Here is a 19,808-nt window from a genome sequence, read left to right on the forward strand (position 1 = left end):
TATAGGTCTACATACCTCTAATCTGGCAGTACAAATATGGGAAGAGTTCCTTCCTCGCTGCCTAAAGAATCTGCTAGCCTTCTGAATCACTACCCAAATTTCCTCAAGGAACTCTGCAAACCAAAACTGATGCATATGAGTGCCATATAGCTAGTAACTGCAATATAAAACTTATATTCAAACCATTTCAAATTATTGATGTTTGGGGATTTACATGTGTCACTAACACATTTTTTAAAGCAGAAGCTTTAAAAGCTTCTGGAGCTTTTTTTCATGTTGTGCTATGATTAAGGACAGATAAACTTGAAATTTGATGGTGGTGGTCTGACAGGAAACCCTTGTTTCAGGAAACTCCCATGTGTGGTAAAACTGAAACCTCCCACGCTTTGGTCAACATACCCAATCTGATCCTGCTCACACTTAAACCCGAGATACTCTGACAAAAGTTACTATCAGTGGAGTAATAATCCTTCAAGTTTCAATTACTTAATATAGGAAATAACAGGTTCAGGGTAATCATTCTAGGTGGATTTGGTAAATACATCACAAAACCCAGTCTTGTGGAAAAGGGTAACTATCAATTTAGAAAGATCAAGAAACTATACTTTAAAATTAAAAACAGAGTAAATATCAAGCAGTGAGGAAATGGTTATGTGAATTATAAGATATGAATTCAACTGAATACAGTCTTTAAAAATGCAACACTTAGGGAAGCTCAACAGGGAAGTGGTACATATATAATTATGGTTGATCTGTATTGCTGTATGGCAGAAACCAACAAAACATTGTAGTTTTCCCAATTAAAAATAAATTTTAAAAAATTCAACCCTTAAAAATTACATGTATAAAAATAACAGAAAGAGATTTGGAAAATGGTAATGACATGGTGTGAAGTAAAACAAGAATAAAAACACACATATATACACAATTATGAAAAATCTTGAGATAGAAGAAAAAATCAGAAAGGAAATAAAGGAAAATAGTAACCATAATTACTTTTGGATAGTGGAAGCATGAAGGTTATTGTCTCCCTTCTACTTTTTTCTATCTCCCAAATTTCTCTTAATAAACATATGTTATTTTTATAACAGGAAAAAATACCAAACAAAAAAAAAGAAAGAAAATTTTCTCTTCTAATATCCAATGGGAGATATCAAACTAGAAAATTTGATTAAACAAGAAGAAAATTTACTCCTACTGAATTAATACATTTGTTTTCATAATTAAGGAGCATATCTAGGAATATCAGACTTGAAGAGGGAAGACAATACTCTGCAGTACAGATAGCCCTTGTCTTTCCCTATAAATACTCAGTTTCAAATGAAAAATGATGGAAGATCGACAGGAAGAATTCTGTGAAAGAACCTGGGAGATTTAAAGCCAAGTGTGCCAAAGCTCAGGAAAATATAAAGTGGAATGTGTTACATAAAAAGTTGATGGGCCAGAGCAAACTGACATCTAGAGGAGTCAGGGAAGTGTCCCACCTGAAGGAGGGCAGAGCCAGCTCAGATCATCCTAGTGCAGAAGTGTAAGTTCAGAAAATGATAAGTAAGTAACAAATACTAAGAAGAAGTAGGGCTGACTCAATTTGTTCATAATAACACAAACCACAATGCCAACAGCCAGCCAGGATTCTCAGCAGAGAATCCTGAGTTGAGAACCCAGAAGCCAGACTCATGGCAAAGAGTTCATTTTCTTCTTTGCTGTTTTCTCATCTGTAACCAAGAGCAGTGCCACCCAATAGAAATAAAATGCCAACCACAAATGTGGCCCTCAAAGGTAATCTTAAATTTTCTGGTAGCCACATTCAAAAAAGTTTTTCAGAAGGTAAATTAATTTTAATGTTATATTTAACCCAGTGTATACAAAATAACTTCAAAGAGTAATTTAAAACAAATTATTAAGTGATATGTCTTATATTCTCTTTTTGGTACTAAGTCATTGAAACCTGGCATACACAATGTACTTAACAACGCGTCTGAATTTGACCAGCCTCATTTCAAATGCCCAGGAGCCCATGAGGCTAGCAGCTATCTAATTGGGTAGCAGACTTCCACACTCTTTTCCTTGTCCCAGACACATACGACTAGGAATGTTGATGGGACAGGACAAAAACTGGAAGCTGCGTAAATACATGAAAGTCAAGAAACAATTCAGCACTGAAGACAGCACATGTAACAGGAAAGAAAGAAAAGATGAAAATGAGGAGAATTTAAATTTAAATTTCTGAAAGAAAAGGTAGCAGAGTAATCATTGATTGGCCATCTGTTTAACTAAAACTGTGAGCCTTACTACAAAAAAATGTAAATCAACATTACAGAGTTATTCTTTTGTGAGGCTCAGATAGTAAAGAATCTTCCTGCAATGCAGGAGACTTAGGCTTGATCCCTGGGTCGGGAAGATCCCCTGGAGAAGGGAATGGCACTTCTCCACTGACCCACTCCAGTATTCTTGCCTGGGGAATTCCATGGACAAAAGAGCCTGGTGGGCTATAGTCCATGGGGTCACAAAAAGTCAGACACAACTGAGTGAATAACACCTTTACTTTCATATTAAAAAAATTATACTATCATTTAAAAAAAATCAATGAAATTTTTTCCCTTGGATGTCTTTTACAATTTGAGAGATACAGGCATAGAGCTAGAAGTGTGGGTAAAGAAATGGCCTTGCCTAGAGGTTCTTGACGGAGAAGGCAAAGGCAAGCCACTCCAGTACTCTTGCCTAGAAAATCCCATGGGCGGAGGAGCCTGGTGGGCTGCAGTCCGTGGGGTCGCTACAAGTCAGACATGACTGAGCGACTTCCCTTTCACTTTTCACTTTCACACATTGGAGAAGGAAATGGCAGCCCACTCCAGTGTTCTTGCCTGGAGAATCCCAGGGATGGGGGAGCCTGGTGGGCTGCCGTCTATGGGGTCACACAGAGTCGGACACGACTGAAGTGACTTAGCAGCAGCAGCAGCAGCAGAGGTTCTTGATTGTATCTGCATAGTAGAATCACCGTGGAAACTTGAAAAACAAAACAAAACAAAACACCAAGGCCTCCTTTACAAGCCACTCATTTACTTGCTCTGGGACTGGGTAAGGGCACAGATACAACACACAGCCCAGGCTGAGAAGTGCTAGATGGAATGACCTCTGTGGAAACCATCAGACTGGTTCACACAGCCCCTGGTTCACACACCCCTGATGGGTGTTTCCTTGGTAGCAACTGGCCCAGGATGTTAGCATGCCCTGAGGAACCCTCATGAGAAACATTGAGGGTCTCTTAATATGTATTTCAAGAGGTAGAGTCAGGAGACGGCATTCGTAGCTAGAAGAGAATGTTTACTTCCCACACATCAGACACAGCAATTTCTACAACACGGAATCATTCACTCCTGCGTAGTTTTAACAATAAAGTCGCCACAAGATTTTATCAAAGGTTAATTCAACACTTATTTCTTAAGCACTTTCACATAGTATAACAAACTACAGATGCAGAATATTAGTCCTGACCGGAAAGGAACATAAGTAACAAAATCAAAAACATGAAATTGAAAAGGAAGGTTATAAAGGAAGAATCTTGTCTCCCTAATTATTGCGTGTCTTAGGTTAATAATGTTCATTAGCTTGTCCCATGCTAAGAATGTAGATGAGTAATGCTCCAGGCACTAAAAGTAAGGATATATATGCTTATTCACATACATATTACATTTAGATAAACTATATATATTGTGTGTGTTAGTCGCTCAGCCCTGTCCAACTCTTTGTGACCTCATGGACTGCAGCCCATGGACTCTGTTTGCGGCATTCTCCAGGCAAGAATACTGGAGTGGATTGCCACTCCCTTCTCCAGGGGATCTTCCCAACCCAGGGATCAAACCTAGGTCTCCTGCATTGCAGGCAGATTCTTTACCATCTGAGCCACCAGAGAAGCCCATGAAACCATATGTATATACATATATGTAAATTAGACTTCTAATCACTCATGACATAATATATAAATGTAGCCTTTATGGTTTGATTACATCATTTCTATTTATTTTATATATAGTTTTTATTATTATGTTTATATTTCTATAATTATATGCAAAGCCCTTCAGATGCAAAATAAATAGAGAAATGTGATCAGACCACAAAGTCTACATTTACGTATTTACACATCATGTCGTGAGTAGTGAGAAGTCTAATTTAGGCTCTTACTTGCCATGGAACCCTGGATAAGCCATTCCCTTTCTAGGCCTTAATCTCAGCATCTCTAAAAAGAAGCACTATCACCACACCTTGGGGTTTTATCAGAATTAAATGTGGAAGCATGGAGCCCACATATGGTAGTGTTGATTAAGTATGTGTTGAATCTGAATGTAAGTGTCCCTCTTCCTCAATTCTGAGAGCAGCAGAAGGGATACCTGAAGGCCAGAAGGAAAATTAATTGCCCAAAATCACATGGTGATCACTTACATAGACCATGTTTTCTGACTGTGCTTTCATCACACCCTCTTCCTCTCAGGGATCTCCTCCCCAAGACTGACCTTGCCTTGCCTCCCTCTAGGACAAGCTGATGATGCCTCCCCTGCCCTAGCATGAACCTCAAGTTCAAGCCTTCTACCAGAAGCACAAAGGGAAGCCACAGGTACCTGGCAGTACCCAGCCCAGTATGAAACTTATCTCCAGCAACATCCAGACACCTGTGATTCTCTATAGGCTTTTTACTTTAACCCTGCGTCATGACCCACAGGTGCCTAAGATAGACCCCAAAGCACTTTCCTAATATTTTACATTAATCCCATTAATGCCATGGGATTAAGCATGCATTAACTACTCTTAAGTCAACTTCCCTGAAAACAGATTCTGAGATGAGGATTAATACACAAAGGATTCATTAGGAAAGCACTTCTGAGAGAAAATGGTAATGAAGATGAGAAGCACGTGGAAGGGGAAGAAGCCACGCAAGGGTATGACTGCAGGCAAAGTCCCACCTTCAGCCTGATCTCAACATGTACTTGCGGTGCAAATTAAACCTCAGAGCTTATCCAACTCGAGGTAGGAGCACTGCTCTTTCTTACTCTTGCACCAACTGGTCATTGGTTCCAGTAGTCTGAGGGCAGAGCTCTGAAGAAAGTAGCAAGTGCAAGCCCTTTGAAGCAATGCAGACAGCAGCCCAGGGTGAGCCCAGCAACACAGTAGTGGTCCTACACATCCCTCACAGCATCCTCTACAATCACCAGCTCCAACGGAGTCCCTGGGCTTTCTCAAATCTAAACCCATTTGATATCTCCAACTTTGCAAGTCCCAAAAAGTGAAAAGCCAGTCTTGAAAGCCAGAGTACATTCTGCGAAGACCACAACCCCAGCCACTGGTATTGGCTAGTAAAGGGACTCTGCAACATTTTACAGATAAAGCTCCTCTGGTAGATTGCCCTCTCAGCAAGAATACTTGTTACTGCTCAGTTTGAAAGTTCAACAGCCACTCAGCCACTGTGCTAGGCTCAAGGGACACAGACATGATCAACAGAGATGGCCTAAAGGAGCTCACAGTAGTAGATAATCTTAAAAATGGAAAATGCTGTGTGATTTTTAACCATATCTTAAAGAATACTCCATTCTTAGGACTGCCCAATGGTCCAGCGGTTAGGAATCCACCTTCCGATGGACGGGACCTGGATTCGATCACAGGTCAGGGAACTAAGATCCAGTATGCCACAACTAAGACTCGATGCAGCCAAAAATAAATAAATAAATATTCTGGAAAAAAGAACACTCCATTCTGGATGTGTACTTCTACCTTCAACCGAACAGAATCAGCAATAGTACTTTTCAAAATGTCACACATACCAAATTACAAAGAGATGCTATCTCCAAAGGAATTGACAAAAAGCTAAATGAAAGCACAAGTAAGACCAGTGCTACTTCTAATAGTCATGACAAAGATTGATTGTGTGCGACACATACAATCATCAAGTTTCTGAATATCTAAGTTACTGGATTACTCCCATTACCTCCAGGTAGAGGCCTCAATATCTTTCACTGCCCAAATACAGTCACAAAATTTAACTGGTAATTTGAGATTCATTAAAAGATATACTGAAGCCTTTAGTTCAAATTCATCATGCAATTGCACACATTTTTAATATATTCCATATGAGATGATAATTCAAAGTAATGAGACTGATTATAAAATATTCTTTGGGGAATTAGTCAGATCATATTGTCAGATCTAATTCCCAGTCAGAACTGCAATGCTTGAGAAATTCAAGATAGGCAACAGTCCAACTCAAAGTCATACACTGCATCAGCTTACAGAGTCACCACCTCATAAGAACTTGCTCAACACCACAAAAGTACTCAGGGTCAGTACTAAACTCAAGTCTCTCTAAGCACAAAACCCAGGCTTTTAAACGCCATGCTATAGTGGCTACAATTCAAAACCTGCTGACGCTGGAAACAAACCACACGGTTTCAAGCATCTTTATGACTTACCCATGTCACATCAGGATCACACTCTCAGAAGCTCTGTTTCTATAATTGTGGTTTTAGATTAAGATTATTTTTCTTCACTGTGCATTTAACACCATTTTCTAAAATAATCTAATAAAGGAAAACTATATGTATTCATTGCACTATAAATAATCAGTCAATATTTTACTTATAGAAAGATTAATTACTTTAATCCTACCAGTTATTGTCTAAGCTACCTAGCCCTTCTTGATGTCCATTTCTTGGAATTTTTCCATCTCATGTGATTAATTCATTTTATGATATTTCCTTTAAAAACTACGTTCTTCACAGTATCCAAGTGCTTCAAAATCATCAGCCGACATGACTGATTGCCAGACTGAAGTACAATGTTACAAATTTACTTTGCCATATGCTATCATTAGAAAAAAGGGACAAAGAAAGAGACTAAGAAACAATGAAATGAAGGTTTAAAATTTACCTTTTTGAAAGTTTTCTGAAGGCGTTTTTGCTATTGTTTGTATGTAAATACACATTTTAAACCATTTCAGGGTCAAGAACCATTCCCGTATATATTTTTTTATTGATGGATGAATTTTACAGCAATTAAACATCTGTGTTATGGTTGATAATCCATCCTAAACTCAACTATCAAGTTGGTACAAAGTTCTTATCACTATACTTTATATGTGTTGAAGTCTCTCTAGCAATATTCCCAGAAATTACCAAATCAAATCATTCAAATACTTACTAAACATCTACTACATAAAAGATATCATATGTGTGCCAGTTCCAAATAGTGTTAGATCTAGAAATGAAAAAGTAACTATAGCAAGTCTGTATTCGACAAAGGAAACTCCAAAGGAATTTATTTGAAGTAGAAGTTGAGCGGGTAGCACAAGCATTTGCTGAACATAAAAGAGAGCCATGAAGACACAAAGCACTTACACTGCAATTTTTAACAAGTTAAAAGGGGGAAGAAACATATATTCAATTAAAAGAGAAAGTCACCAATGGTCAAGACCTGTTTGGCGACCAGAAATCTTAAAAGTAACTTAAAGAATGTATTTCTTACTTGCTGTCGATGAGCACTTCAGATTGCCGGTTATTCACCTGATTATCACTCTTGTGGCGAAACTGAAAATCAAAGCGTTTGTGAAAAGATATATTAAATCAGAGCTCTGAGGTGACTAAAATGGGAAAGAAATCCCAAAAAGAGGGGATGTATGTATACATACGTACAGCTAGTTCACAATGCTGTAGAGCAAACACGAATACAACATTGTAAAGCAAATATACTCCAATAAAAACTTTAAAACATATTAAATCATACTTTGTCAGCACAAATAGTGACACTGAAAATACTTTGAGTTCACCTGTTTGGAAAACAATATCATCAGTCTAAAATGAGCATGACTTATGCTTACCTTGGCCCCAGCTCCATGTGTTCTAAATTAAGACCTTTCTCACTAAATCTCACTGTGGGTGTCACCAATGGAATAAGTCTGGCCACATGCTCTTCCAATTCCCACACACTTTTAGCTGTCTTCTAAGAAGACAATGTGCCCTTTACTCTGCCGCATAGTTTCAGAGAAAACCATCCGTGAATTTTGATGTCTTCAACAAGGAGTGGGAGCTTCCATTTTTCTCACACATGTGCTCAATACTTTACTAAACATCATCCATTCTGTTTTATGGATGTCTTTGAAGTCAAGCAATTACTTGTAACAACATGTATTCTTATTCTCCAGAAATTCTAATTGTTAACAGTGATCTTATGAAATACTGAACATTTAAAACAAAACCAAAATGCAATACTGAACCACATTTGGTGTGGATTTATGTTTTTATGCCCAAGTGATCCTATTTCTTATGCTATATTTCAGTAATGTCAATATGTTATATTGCTTAGAAGAATCCATACATTATGAGCCTTCTACAAAACTAGTAAATGAGCAGCCATTCAGATAGGAACAGGCTAAATTAGAGATAAAAATTTTATTTCAATTGTTTAGGCTAAATGCACAGATGAAGAGGCGGTAGTATCAGGAGATAAGAAATTTTTATTTCATAGGTCTTAATCATCAGGATTATCACTTTTTCCTTAAAAAAAACACCTAACATTGTATTAATATCACAGTATATAAATTGCTTCAATCAGCCCTTCCCCTTTTCAACATCCTTACCAAATCCATCCCATTCTTTCTGTTATGCTATGCTCAGTGCATACAATTACACTGATTGCCATGTATAAGTAAATGAATATTACTAAGGAAAAAAGATACTTAGCATTTGTTAACAGGAAAAGAGTTTTATAACACTGGTAGAAGAGTAAATGAAGTCAACCCATCATTGGCATGCAAACTTCTCTCCAGCAATAAGAATGGAAACAATATTGTGTCAGAATATGTAATTTGAAAGGGGTGGATGTTCTGTTTTTCCCTCCATACCTACACCTCATCCTTCTACACTCTACCCTGTGCCAGCGAATGCTGATCTATTTAATCTCTGCCTTTTGGCTACTGATTGGGTTTGGGTGGTATTGACAGAAAATCATGGGGTCAGAGGAGAGTAAAATGGGGTTATGTATTCCTGGTTTCTTCTGAACTGGGTCAGCAGTGGGTGCTTCCTCTATAGATAGCCCTCAGCTTCAGCTTCAGGTCTGGTAACTGCCTCCTCCCTTTGCCCCTTCAGGCCTAGAAGCAGTACTGCCACCTTCGTTGCTACCCTACGTGCTTTTCCTCACTCACAACCCTTTTAATAGTCCCTTCATTATTAATCTTTCTCCAGTCTTCCCCAATTCCACGGTGACATCTGTTTCCTGCCAAGACCCTAACTGATAAAGATATTCTGTTGTTAAACTACACATATATCATAAAAAGATATTCAAACATTCACTATAGAAAAGACAAAAAGAGACTTAATATTTAGACACCTCTATATCTAACCTGAACAAGCTTCCCAGGTGGTGCTAGTGGTAAAGAACCCGCCTGCCAAGGAGGAGACATAAGAGATGCAGGTTTGATCCCTGGGTCAGGTAGATTCCCTAGAGCGTCATGGCAACCCATTCCAGTATTCTTGCCTGGAGAATCCCATGGTCAGAAGAGCCTGGCAGGCTACAGTCCATGGGATCACAAAGAGGCAGACGTGATGAGCACCTGAACACAAATTGACTAGCTGGCTGGCATCACAGAAAATCACCATGGAATTCACTGCCTAAAAGCTGAGCAGCCTACTCTCCGAGCCTCAGGATGCTCAGGCATTTCAAGGGATCTTGCCATTGACACAGATGGAGCCTGGGAGGACTAGAAACAATTGTCACAGGTTCAGAAGTTATATAAACCTATCACTCAATGGCATATAGAAAGCTATGGAGGCTAGAGCATGTGCAGTCACCTGGGGTGAGAATAGAATTTGTCTTGATTTAGAACGCTTCATTTTCCCAAAGGTGTTTTAAATCTGAATTTGAATGACTTGCTTTGGATTATGGAGATTTCAAAACTCTATCATCTTATACCTAAATTATTGACATTAGTTGCTTGAGTTTTTAAATTACTTGATTTTGTAATTTCATGCAAAGATGGGCTCAATAAAGGACAGAAATGGAATGGACCTAACAGAAGCAGAAGATATTAAGAAGCGGTAGCAAGAATATACAGAAGAACTGTACAAAAAAGATCTTCACAACCCAGATAATCATGATGGTGTGATCACTCACCTAGAGCCAGACACCCTGGAATGTAAACTCAAGTGGGCCTTAGGAAGCATCACTACGAACAAAGCTAATGGAGGTGATGGAATTCCAGTTAAGCTATTTCAAATTCTAAAAGGTAATGCTGTGAAAGTGATACACTCAATATGCCAGCAAATTTGGAAAACTCAGCAGTGGCCACTGGACTGGAAAAGGTCAGTCTTCATCCCAATCCCAAAGAAAGGCAATGCCAAAGAATGCCCAAACTACCACACAATTGCACTCATCTCACACGCTAGTAAAGTCATGCTCAAAATTCTCCAAGCCAGGCTTTAGCAATACATGAACTGTGAACTTCCAGATGGTCAAGCTGGTTTTAGAAAAGGCAGAGGAACAAGGGATCAAATTTCCAACATGCACTGGATCATCAAAAAAGCAAGAGAGTTCCAGAAAAACATCTACTTCTCCTTTATTGACTATGCCAAAGCCTTTGTGTGGATCACAATAAACTGTGGAAAATTCTGAAAGAGATGGGAATACCAGACCACCTGACCTGCCTCTTGAGAAACCTGTATGCAGGTCAGGAAACAACAGTTAGAACTGGATATGGAACAATAGTCTGGTTCCAAATAGGAAAAGGAGTACGTCAAGGTTGTATATTGTCACCCTGCTTATTTAACTTATATGCAGAGTACATCATGAGAAATGCTGGGCTGGAGGAAGCACAGGCTGGAATCAAGATTGCTGCGAGAAATATCAATAACCTCAGATATGCAGATAACACCACCCTTATGACAGAAAGTGAAGAAGAACTAAAGAGCCTCTTGATGAAAGTAAAAGAGGAAAGTGAAAAAGTTGGCTTAAAGCTCAACATTCAGAAAACGAAGATCATGGCATCCAGTCCTCTCACTTCAAAGCAAATAGATGGGGAAACAGTGGAAACAGTGGCTGACTTTATTTTGGGGGTTCTAAAATCACTGCAGATGGTGATTGCAGCCATGAAATTAAAGGATGATTACTACTTGGAAGGAAAGTTATGACCAACCTAGACAGCATATCAAAAAGCAGAGACATTACTTTGCCAACAAAGGTCCGTCTAGTCAAGGCTATGGTTTTTCCAGTGGTCATGTATAGATGGGAGAGTTGGACTATAAAGAAAGCTGAGAGTAGAAGAATTGATGCTTTTGAACTGTGGTTTTGGAGAAGACTCTTGAGAGTCCCTTGGACTGCAAGGAGATCCAACCAGTCCATCCTAAAGGAAATCAGTCCTGGGTGTTCATGGGAAGGACTGATGTTGAAGCAGAAATTCCAATATTTTGGCCACCTGATGCAAAGAGCTGACTCATTTGAAAAGGCCCTGATGTTAGGAAAGATTGAAGGTAGGAGGAGAAGAAAATGACAGAGGATGAGATGGTTAGATGGCATCACCAACTCAATGGGCATGAGTTTGGGTAAACTCTGGGAGTTAGTGATGGACAGGGAGGCCTGGTGTGCTGTGGTTCATGGGGTTGCAACGAGTAGGACATGACTAAGCAACTGAACTGAACTGGTATGATGAGCAGAGGATGCTGCTGCTGCTGCTAAGTTACTTCAGTCATGTCCGACTCTGTGCGACCTCATAGATGGCAGCCCACCAGGCTCCCCCATCCCTGGGATTCTACAGGCAAGAACACAGGAGTGGGTTGCCATTTCCATCTCCAATGCATGAAAGTGAAAAGCGAAAGTGAAGTCGCTCAATGGTGTCTTCGCGACACCATGGACTGCAGCCCACCAGGCTCCTCTGTCCATTGGATTTTCCAGGCAAGAGTACTGGAGTGGGTTGCCATTACCTTCTCCAGAGCAGAGGATGTAAGAATACCTAATATCTACCAGTTCCTAAAACTTAGACAAAGACTTGAGGTACAGGATAAATAATCCTTTATTGAATGGAAATAGGTTTGTCTATCAATTCTGATCTTACCACTAATTAGTTGTATGTTCATTAAAAAATCTTTATTTCTTTATAGGTGAGAGTGTCTTCACGTATAAAATGAGGGAGTGAGTCTACTTACTGAAGCCCCGCTGCTGTTACCATAAACAGCCCTGGCTCTATGACCTCCATTCGGTTCAGTCCAGTTCAGTTCAGTTGCTCAGTCGTATCCGACTCTTTGCGACCCCGTGAATCACAGCACACCAGGCCTCCCTGTCCATCACGAGCTCCCAGAGTTCACTCAAACTCATGCCCATCGAGTTGGTGATGCCATCCATCCATCTCATTCTCTGTCGTCCCCGTCTCCTACCGCCCCCAATCCCTCCCTGCATCAGAGTCTTTTCCAGTGAGTCAACTCGTCGAATGAGGTGGCCAAAGTATTGGAGTTTCAGCTTTAGCATCAGTCCTTTAATCATCAAATAACCATAAAGCTTCTTATGGTAAATATTTGCCAAAATAATTCAAAAATTTCAAATGGATCACTATTTTCTACTTCTGAGAGGTCACAACTGAAACTGAGACGGCAGGAATGCTCAAAAGCAAATACTTACATAGTCGTCTGTGGCATCTTTGACAGCTGTCATAGTTACCACTAGGACCAAGGGTACAATGGTGGTAAACCAAGTCAAGGAGGAAATTTCCGGAATCAGCTGAAACAAACGTTTCCAGTAGTTTAGTGCTTTTAAGTTTCATAAATATAGCTTTCAAGTTTTGTCATTCAACTTTATAAGACAACAGAAACTAATGAAATGATATTCAGTTATTTGTACAGATGTAGAACATTCGATAATTTAAGTGTTTGCACTCAGATATAAGACACATAGAATAAAAGCATCAGTGAAACAATTTTCAGACTACCTGGCAAAAAATTAAATTTTTATAGCAAGTTGAGAAGAAAGCTTCTTGAAGTCTTTCACAAATGATGATCTCTCACCAGGATGATAAATGTCACCTATCTTTTCTCAGCTTCTCAATTGAACTTTTCACAGTTTTACCAGCTCCTTACCAATTCTCAAAGAGAGAATCTTCGAGCACCTACCTTGCACCAGACACAATCCCAAATACTTTTTATATATGATATCACTTGATCCTCAGAGAAGTTTATCAAGTTAGATTCTGTACCAGAGGTGTTCTGCACAAATCTAGAGTGTTTATATTCCATGCAAATAGTGCACAGCACAGAATACACTGTGAATGACAGCCACGAGTCTGGAAATGCCACAACCCTGGGTACCATTTTCCTATTTTATAAAAAAAATATCAGAGAAGTCAAACTGATTTAGCAGCGCAGAACATACACGGCTAAAAATTGAATCGATGTCTATTTGACTCCAAAGCCTGGGCCTCTACCTGGAAAGCCACCCAACTAAGAGAGACAGAGTGACAGTCGACATGAGTCTCTTACAAAGGTAGTCTTCAAGTGGGGTTCATTTTGGAGTTACTTCAGGGCCATCAGGCAGGGAAGGATGGGTGGAGATGGTCAGTGTATATTGATCAGGCCTCAACCAAACAGCACTACAATAAATTTTATGTAATAGCTTCCATATAAGATTAAAAAAAAAAGCCTCTGAAGGACCAACAAAAACATCAGCCTGAGAGGCAGAAAAGTTGGATTCTAGTCAGAGTTCTATCATTAACACGTGGTAAAAGCTTCACACCTCAATTAACCTCTCCAGATCTCATTTCTGCATCAGTAAAAGAAAGGAGATTATACTGAACCTTATAAAGACCTCTTCTAGATATAAAATTCTGTGAACAGGAACCTTTGGTCATAAATAAGAAAACCCATTAGAGAAATTAGAGAAGTAGTGTAAAGGGTTCTATGAAGACACCAAAAGCAAATTCATGGGAGAAGAGAAAAAAAGTCTCTTCCAAAATTGTAAGATGTACTTTCAGTGCTATTTTTTTTCTCTTGTTCAGCATCCAGTTCTTTTTTTTTTCTCCCTACTCCAGGAGGACTCCTCAGACCCTACCTGCTTACTTCTTAATGGTTTCACACCCTCTTAAACTCTCTCTCCAAAGTTCTTTTCAACTTTCCCTTACAGTACTTGGTGACTATTGGTCTTGTGCAGGCATTTAGCCTTAAATGGAGTTTACCACCCACTTTGGGCTGCATTCCAAAGCAATCTGACTCCAGGGACACCTGGTCTGGTGTACCAGGTCTATCAGTCTCACACCAACCCTGGGCTGGGCCCCCATCGGAAGGAGCAACCAGTTGTTTTCAACTCTTCTCTATTTCTTAATACCCCTCCACTTAGAGTACACATAATTTAGATGGACTGATTCCATCCAACTAGCTTCTGGACTTTGGCATGTGATCTAGATCAAGGCAATCACTGCATTAAATTCCTGTGCCAGAGTGACAGGTTTGGAAAAGGAAGGTAACAGCATGGTCAAATGAAAGCTAATCCCAAGACTTTTTAGAGAACAGAAAAAGTGATTCATTTTCGTTCTCTCTTTCTCCCTCTTTCCTCTCCCAACTGCCTCTCCCTTCTCCTTCTCCCCCTCTGCCATTTCTTTTACATCAGCACTGAAGCCAGGAAAATAAAACTCTGAAGTTTTCAAGGATCACCAAGTAGAGAGGGTCTGCCTGAGAGTAAACTTGAAGGAAATTAAAAAAAAGAAAGAAAGAAAAGTGACAGCCTGTTGAAATATTTGTCATAAAGTACATTAAGTGAATTTAGATGTCTGTGACTTACATTAAGTGAATTTAGACGTCTGCAACTTACAACCAAGATTCTTAAGACAGTTATTCTACTGAATAAATAGTTGTTCAGTTAAAGAAAAAATAGTGCTCAAGCTATAATCAAGACTGTGCATATCCAGTTCATCCTCTTACCTCCTATAATTAATGTATAACCCAGCAGATTCAGAATCTACCTGTTTGATGTGATTACTATAAAATAAATAGGAGGTAAATAACTGGCTAATATGAGCCACTTATATGTATATTAAATCTTTAATTTATGCCTTTCCTTCCTGAAATATCAGTAAAATTTGAAATTTCACTTAGGTTCAAATTTTAGTCGAGTGGGAAGAAAAAGGAAGGGTACCAACTACCAATGAACCACTCAAAACTATAAAAAAGTCACAGTGAAGTAACATATTGCATTTATTTATATATGTGTAAAAATATGTCATTGTTCTTAGATGCAAATAAAAGCTCCACAAACCACCAGTCAGATAAATTCTTTGCTTCAACTCTGTCAATACCCATGCTGTGAATGTGATAGGGAGATAAAGAAAGGAAGCAGGCTGTGAACAGCAATTATTAGGCTCTGGTTTGGTTCAAATAAAGTGCAAGGCATTTAAAAATGACCTCAGTGTTTAAAATGATGAATGTACTAGTTTTTTTACCCATTCCTATCCCTCTCACACTTATGAAGAGAAACAGCAATAAAAACATAAAAAATCAGATAAGGCTGCTTTTCTATGCATGAACATTTAGATAAGCAAAATAATTAATTTTTTCAAATTATACGAATACTCTTAACAAACAGATGATGAAGAAATAAAGCCTAAGCATTACCTGCAAAATCAGAAGGAAAAGGAAATACGCATTTGCCACTCTTTGGAACTGTTCAAATAAATTAATCGGCAAGAAGGTGAGAATGTTGTACTTGGATGTGTGGATACGATTATCCTGAAAAAGAAACAGCATCACATTAGTTTGGGGTGAGGCATGACTCATTATCAGAAACAGCTCTAAACTTATGAGACAGAGCATGAGTTATGCCAGAGCAAGAAAGATAAGCCGATTATCTAGGAAATTTTAAACTCTGTGTGGGCCAAGGGTTTCATTTTTCCCAAAATGACATGCTCCTGATATTAGGTGAAATTACCATTCAATGTTATAAAACCATCCATGACTTAAAAATTTATCAAGTGCAAAAGTCTGCCCCTGACAGTTTTTATCCTTATGTATTTACTCATTGGCAGCCATTTCTTGAGAACCTACTGTTTACAGACACTGAGCTCGTGGCTAGGATTTGTGAAGTAAAAAGGAACTTCAGGAATTACTTGGTTCACCTTCCCAAAGCCATGACCCTTTAGATAACTCTGATAAGGGCCCCCTATCTTTGAGAGTCTTCTGGTAGAAAACTGACCCCTTCCAAGGCAGGTGTAATCCTGTTTCCATTTCAGGATGGGAAATGATAGAAAGGTCTTTATTATAAGAGACCCAAATCTGCCTCCCTGTAAATTTTGCCATGTGCTAAATTCCATCCCTGGGGTCACCTAAATAAAGTCTAAGCCCTTTCCATATTGACAATCTTCAAGTACTTGAGGGTGACTCATAGGACTCCCCTAAATCTTCTCCATTATGTTCTAGGTGTTCACGAAACCCTTAGCCATTCTCCATGACTTTTTCAAGGACATCTCTTCCTGGTCAACCTCTTCTGCATCCATCCTAACCTCTCTGCATCTCTCTTAAAATATGGTATCCAAATGCAAATATTCATTGCAGATCTAGCTCAAGTGGTTCACATACAAAAGAGACTTCAGTGTTTTGTGTTCTGGATTATTGTACTAACTTGCCTTAAAATTTCATTAGCATTTAGTCAATTAATCTCACTGTTTATTCACATTTTTCGATGAATTAAAATCTCAAGGTCATTTCTTCATAAATCACTATTAAATCAGGTCTCCCATTCCTAAACATTCACAGTTTACTTTTTTAAGTTCTGATGATTTTTCACATATTCCTATTATAGGAGCCAAATTAAAAAAATTAATCTTGAGTGTGCTATAACAAAAGCACTAAATATTCCTCCCAACTTTGTGTCATCAAAGAATTTCAAACACATGCTTTCTATATAGTCTTTCAAAACTATATAAAACTAATTCATTAAAAAGTACAGAGCTAAAACAAAAAAAAATTTAATAAAAGAAAACTATAGCAAGTTACTAGAGATTTCTCCACAGATTATAGTTGACATCTTTTTCAGGCATTTACATAAAACATATTAAATATATTTTATTTAACAATTTATAAATCTAACTACATTCTCATGAGACTTCACTCTATCTTATTCACAAACATAGCAGAAGAAATTTGGTGTGACAGATCTTACTGACACTAAGAATCAGCATGCCTAGAGAATTTCTATCCACTAACATCATAAAATAGAGATTAGTCCATATGATTTTTTTAATTTATTTTTTATTGAAATATAGCTGATTTATAATGTTTTTCTAGTTTCTGGTATACAGTAAAATAATTAATATATATATTCCTTTTCATATTCTTTTCCATTATGGTTTATTACAGGATATTAAATACAGTTCTCTGTGCTATAGAATAGGACCTTGTTTATATTTGTTCTATATATAATAGCTTGCATCCATCCATCTAATCCATTCATCCACCTCCACCCTTCCCCTTGGCAACCACAAGTCTGTTTGCTATGTCTATGAGTCTGTTCTGTTTCACAAATAGGCTTGTTTGTGCTGTATTTTATTTTTTAATTAACTTTTATTGGAGTATAGTTGCTTTACAATGTTGTGCTAGTTGTGTCATATTTTAGATTCCACATGTAAGTGATATCACATGGTATTTGTATTTCTCTTTCTCACTTACTTCACTTATATGATAATCTCTAGTTCCATCCTTGTTGCTACATATGGCATTATTTCATTCTTTGTATGGCTGAGTAATATTCCACTGCGTGTGTGTGCGCGCACAGGTGCCTATGTGTACAAGCATATACACATACACATATATCACATCTTCCCTATCCATTCACCTGTTGATGGACATTTAGGCTGTTTCCATGTCTTCTTGGCTATTATAAATAGTGTTACAATGAACACTGGGGTGCATGTATCTTTTTGAATTACAGTTTTATCTGGATATATGCCCAGGAGTATGATTGCTGGATCATATGGCAACTCTATTTTTAGCTTTTTGAGGAGTCTCCATACTGTTTTCCATAGTGATTTACATTCCCACCAACAATATAGGAGGGTTTCTCCACACCCTATCCAGCATTTATCATTTGTAAATGACAGCCATTCAGCCCAATGTGAAGTAATACCTCATCATAGATTTGATTCTCTAATAATTAGCAATGTTGACCATCTTCTATGTGCCTATTGGTCATCTGCATATTATCTTCGAAGAAATGTCTATTTAGGACTTATGTCCTTTTTTTTTATTGGGTTATTTGTTCTGTTACTGAGTTGTATGAGATATTTGTATATTTTGGAAATTAAGCTCCTGTCAGTTGCATCATTTCCAAATATTTTCTCCCAGTCCATAGAGTATCTTTTCTTTTTGTTTATGGTTTCTTTGGCTGTGCAAAAGTTTTTAAGTTTGCTTAGATCCCATTTTTTTATTTTTGTTTTATTTCTATTGCTTTGGGAGACTGATCTAAGAAAACACTTGTACAATTTATGTCAGAGAATTCTCCTCTAGAAGTTTTATGGTGTCATGTCTTATATTCAAGTCTTTAAGCCATTTTGAGCATGATGTGAGGATATTTTTTAATTTCATTGATTTATGTCCAGCTTTACCAACACCGCTTGTTGAAGAGACTCTTTTCTCCATTATGCATTCTTGTCTTTGTCAAAGATTGATTGACCATAGGTGTGTGGGTTTATTTCTGAGCTCTCTATTCTGTTGCACTGATCCATATGTCAGTTTTTGTGTCAATACCACACTGTTTTGATTACTGTCATTTTGTGGTATTGTCTGAAGTCTGGAAGGGTTATTCCTCCTGCTTTGTTCTTTTTCCTCAGAATTCCTTTGGTAATTCTTCTGGGTCCATATAAATTTTAGGATTATTTGTTCTATTTCTGTGAAAAATGCCATAGGTAATTTGACAGGGATCACACTAAATCTGTAGATCGTTTTGGGCAGTATAGTCATTTTAATATTAACTCTTCCAATCCAAGAGCCTGGGATACCTTTCCATTTCTTTGAATCATCTTCAATTTCCTTTATCAATATTTTATAGTTCTCAGCATATGTCTTTCACCTCCTTGGTGAGGTTTATTCCTAAGTATTTTTGGATGCAATTTTTAAGAGGATTATTTTTTTTTCATTCCCGTCCTGATATTTCACTGAAAGTGTAAAGAAATGTAGCCAGTTTCTGTGTGTTAATCTTCCATCCTGCTACCTTGTTAAATTTATTTATCCATTCTAATAGTTTGTGTGTAGAGCCTTAGCATCATGTCATCTGTGTATAATGGCAATTTTACCTCTTTTCTACCAATCTGAATAGCTTTTATTTCTTCTTCCTATCTGACTGCGGTGGCTAGGACTTCCAGTACTACATTGACTAGACGTAGTGAGAATGAGCATCCTTGTCTTGTTCTGTGTTTTAGCAGGACAGCTTTTTAGCTTTTCACCACTGAATGTACTTTTGGCTATGGATTTGTCATAAATAGTCTTTATTTGAGATATGTTCCCCTTATGCCCACTTTGGTAGGAGTTTTTATCATGAATGGATGTTGAATTTTATCAAATGCTTTTCCTTTATTATTGAGATGACCATGTAGTTTTTGTATTTTCTTTTATTGATGTGGTATATCACACATTGATTTGTGTACTTTAAACCATCCTTGTGACCCTGTGATGAATCCAACTTAAGCCACCTCATGCGACGAGTTGACTCACTGGAAAAGACTCTGATGCTGGGAAAGGTTGGGGGCGGGAGGAGAAGGGGACGACAGAGAATGAGATGGCTGGATGGCATCACCGACTCTGTGGACA

General features: G+C 38.1%; 1 protein-coding gene across 6 annotated transcripts in view; it reads right to left on the reverse strand.

The window, feature by feature from the left end:
• ATP8B4 (ATPase phospholipid transporting 8B4 (putative)) overlaps positions 1-19,808 on the reverse strand; it is a 283,705-nt gene that overhangs the window by 185,270 nt on the left and 78,627 nt on the right. For 5 of the 6 annotated variants that reach the window (XM_088839599.1, XM_088839597.1, XM_055437072.2 and 2 more), the window contains 3 exons: positions 15,624-15,737; positions 12,646-12,744; positions 7,510-7,571 (listed from right to left, as the gene is read on the reverse strand). In XM_088839599.1, the coding sequence (XP_088695725.1) occupies positions 7,510-7,571; positions 12,646-12,744; positions 15,624-15,737 (275 nt within the window). Of the gene's footprint in view, positions 1-7,509; positions 7,572-12,645; positions 12,745-15,623; positions 15,738-19,808 lie in introns of those variants that run through there. The other variant, XM_088839600.1, reaches the window with a different exon arrangement.

Source organism: Moschus berezovskii, chromosome 9 (assembly GCF_049115385.1).
Source record: "Moschus berezovskii isolate FMDL1 chromosome 9, NW_MosBer_1.0, whole genome shotgun sequence".
NCBI classification, from domain to species: domain Eukaryota; kingdom Metazoa; phylum Chordata; class Mammalia; order Artiodactyla; family Moschidae; genus Moschus; species Moschus berezovskii.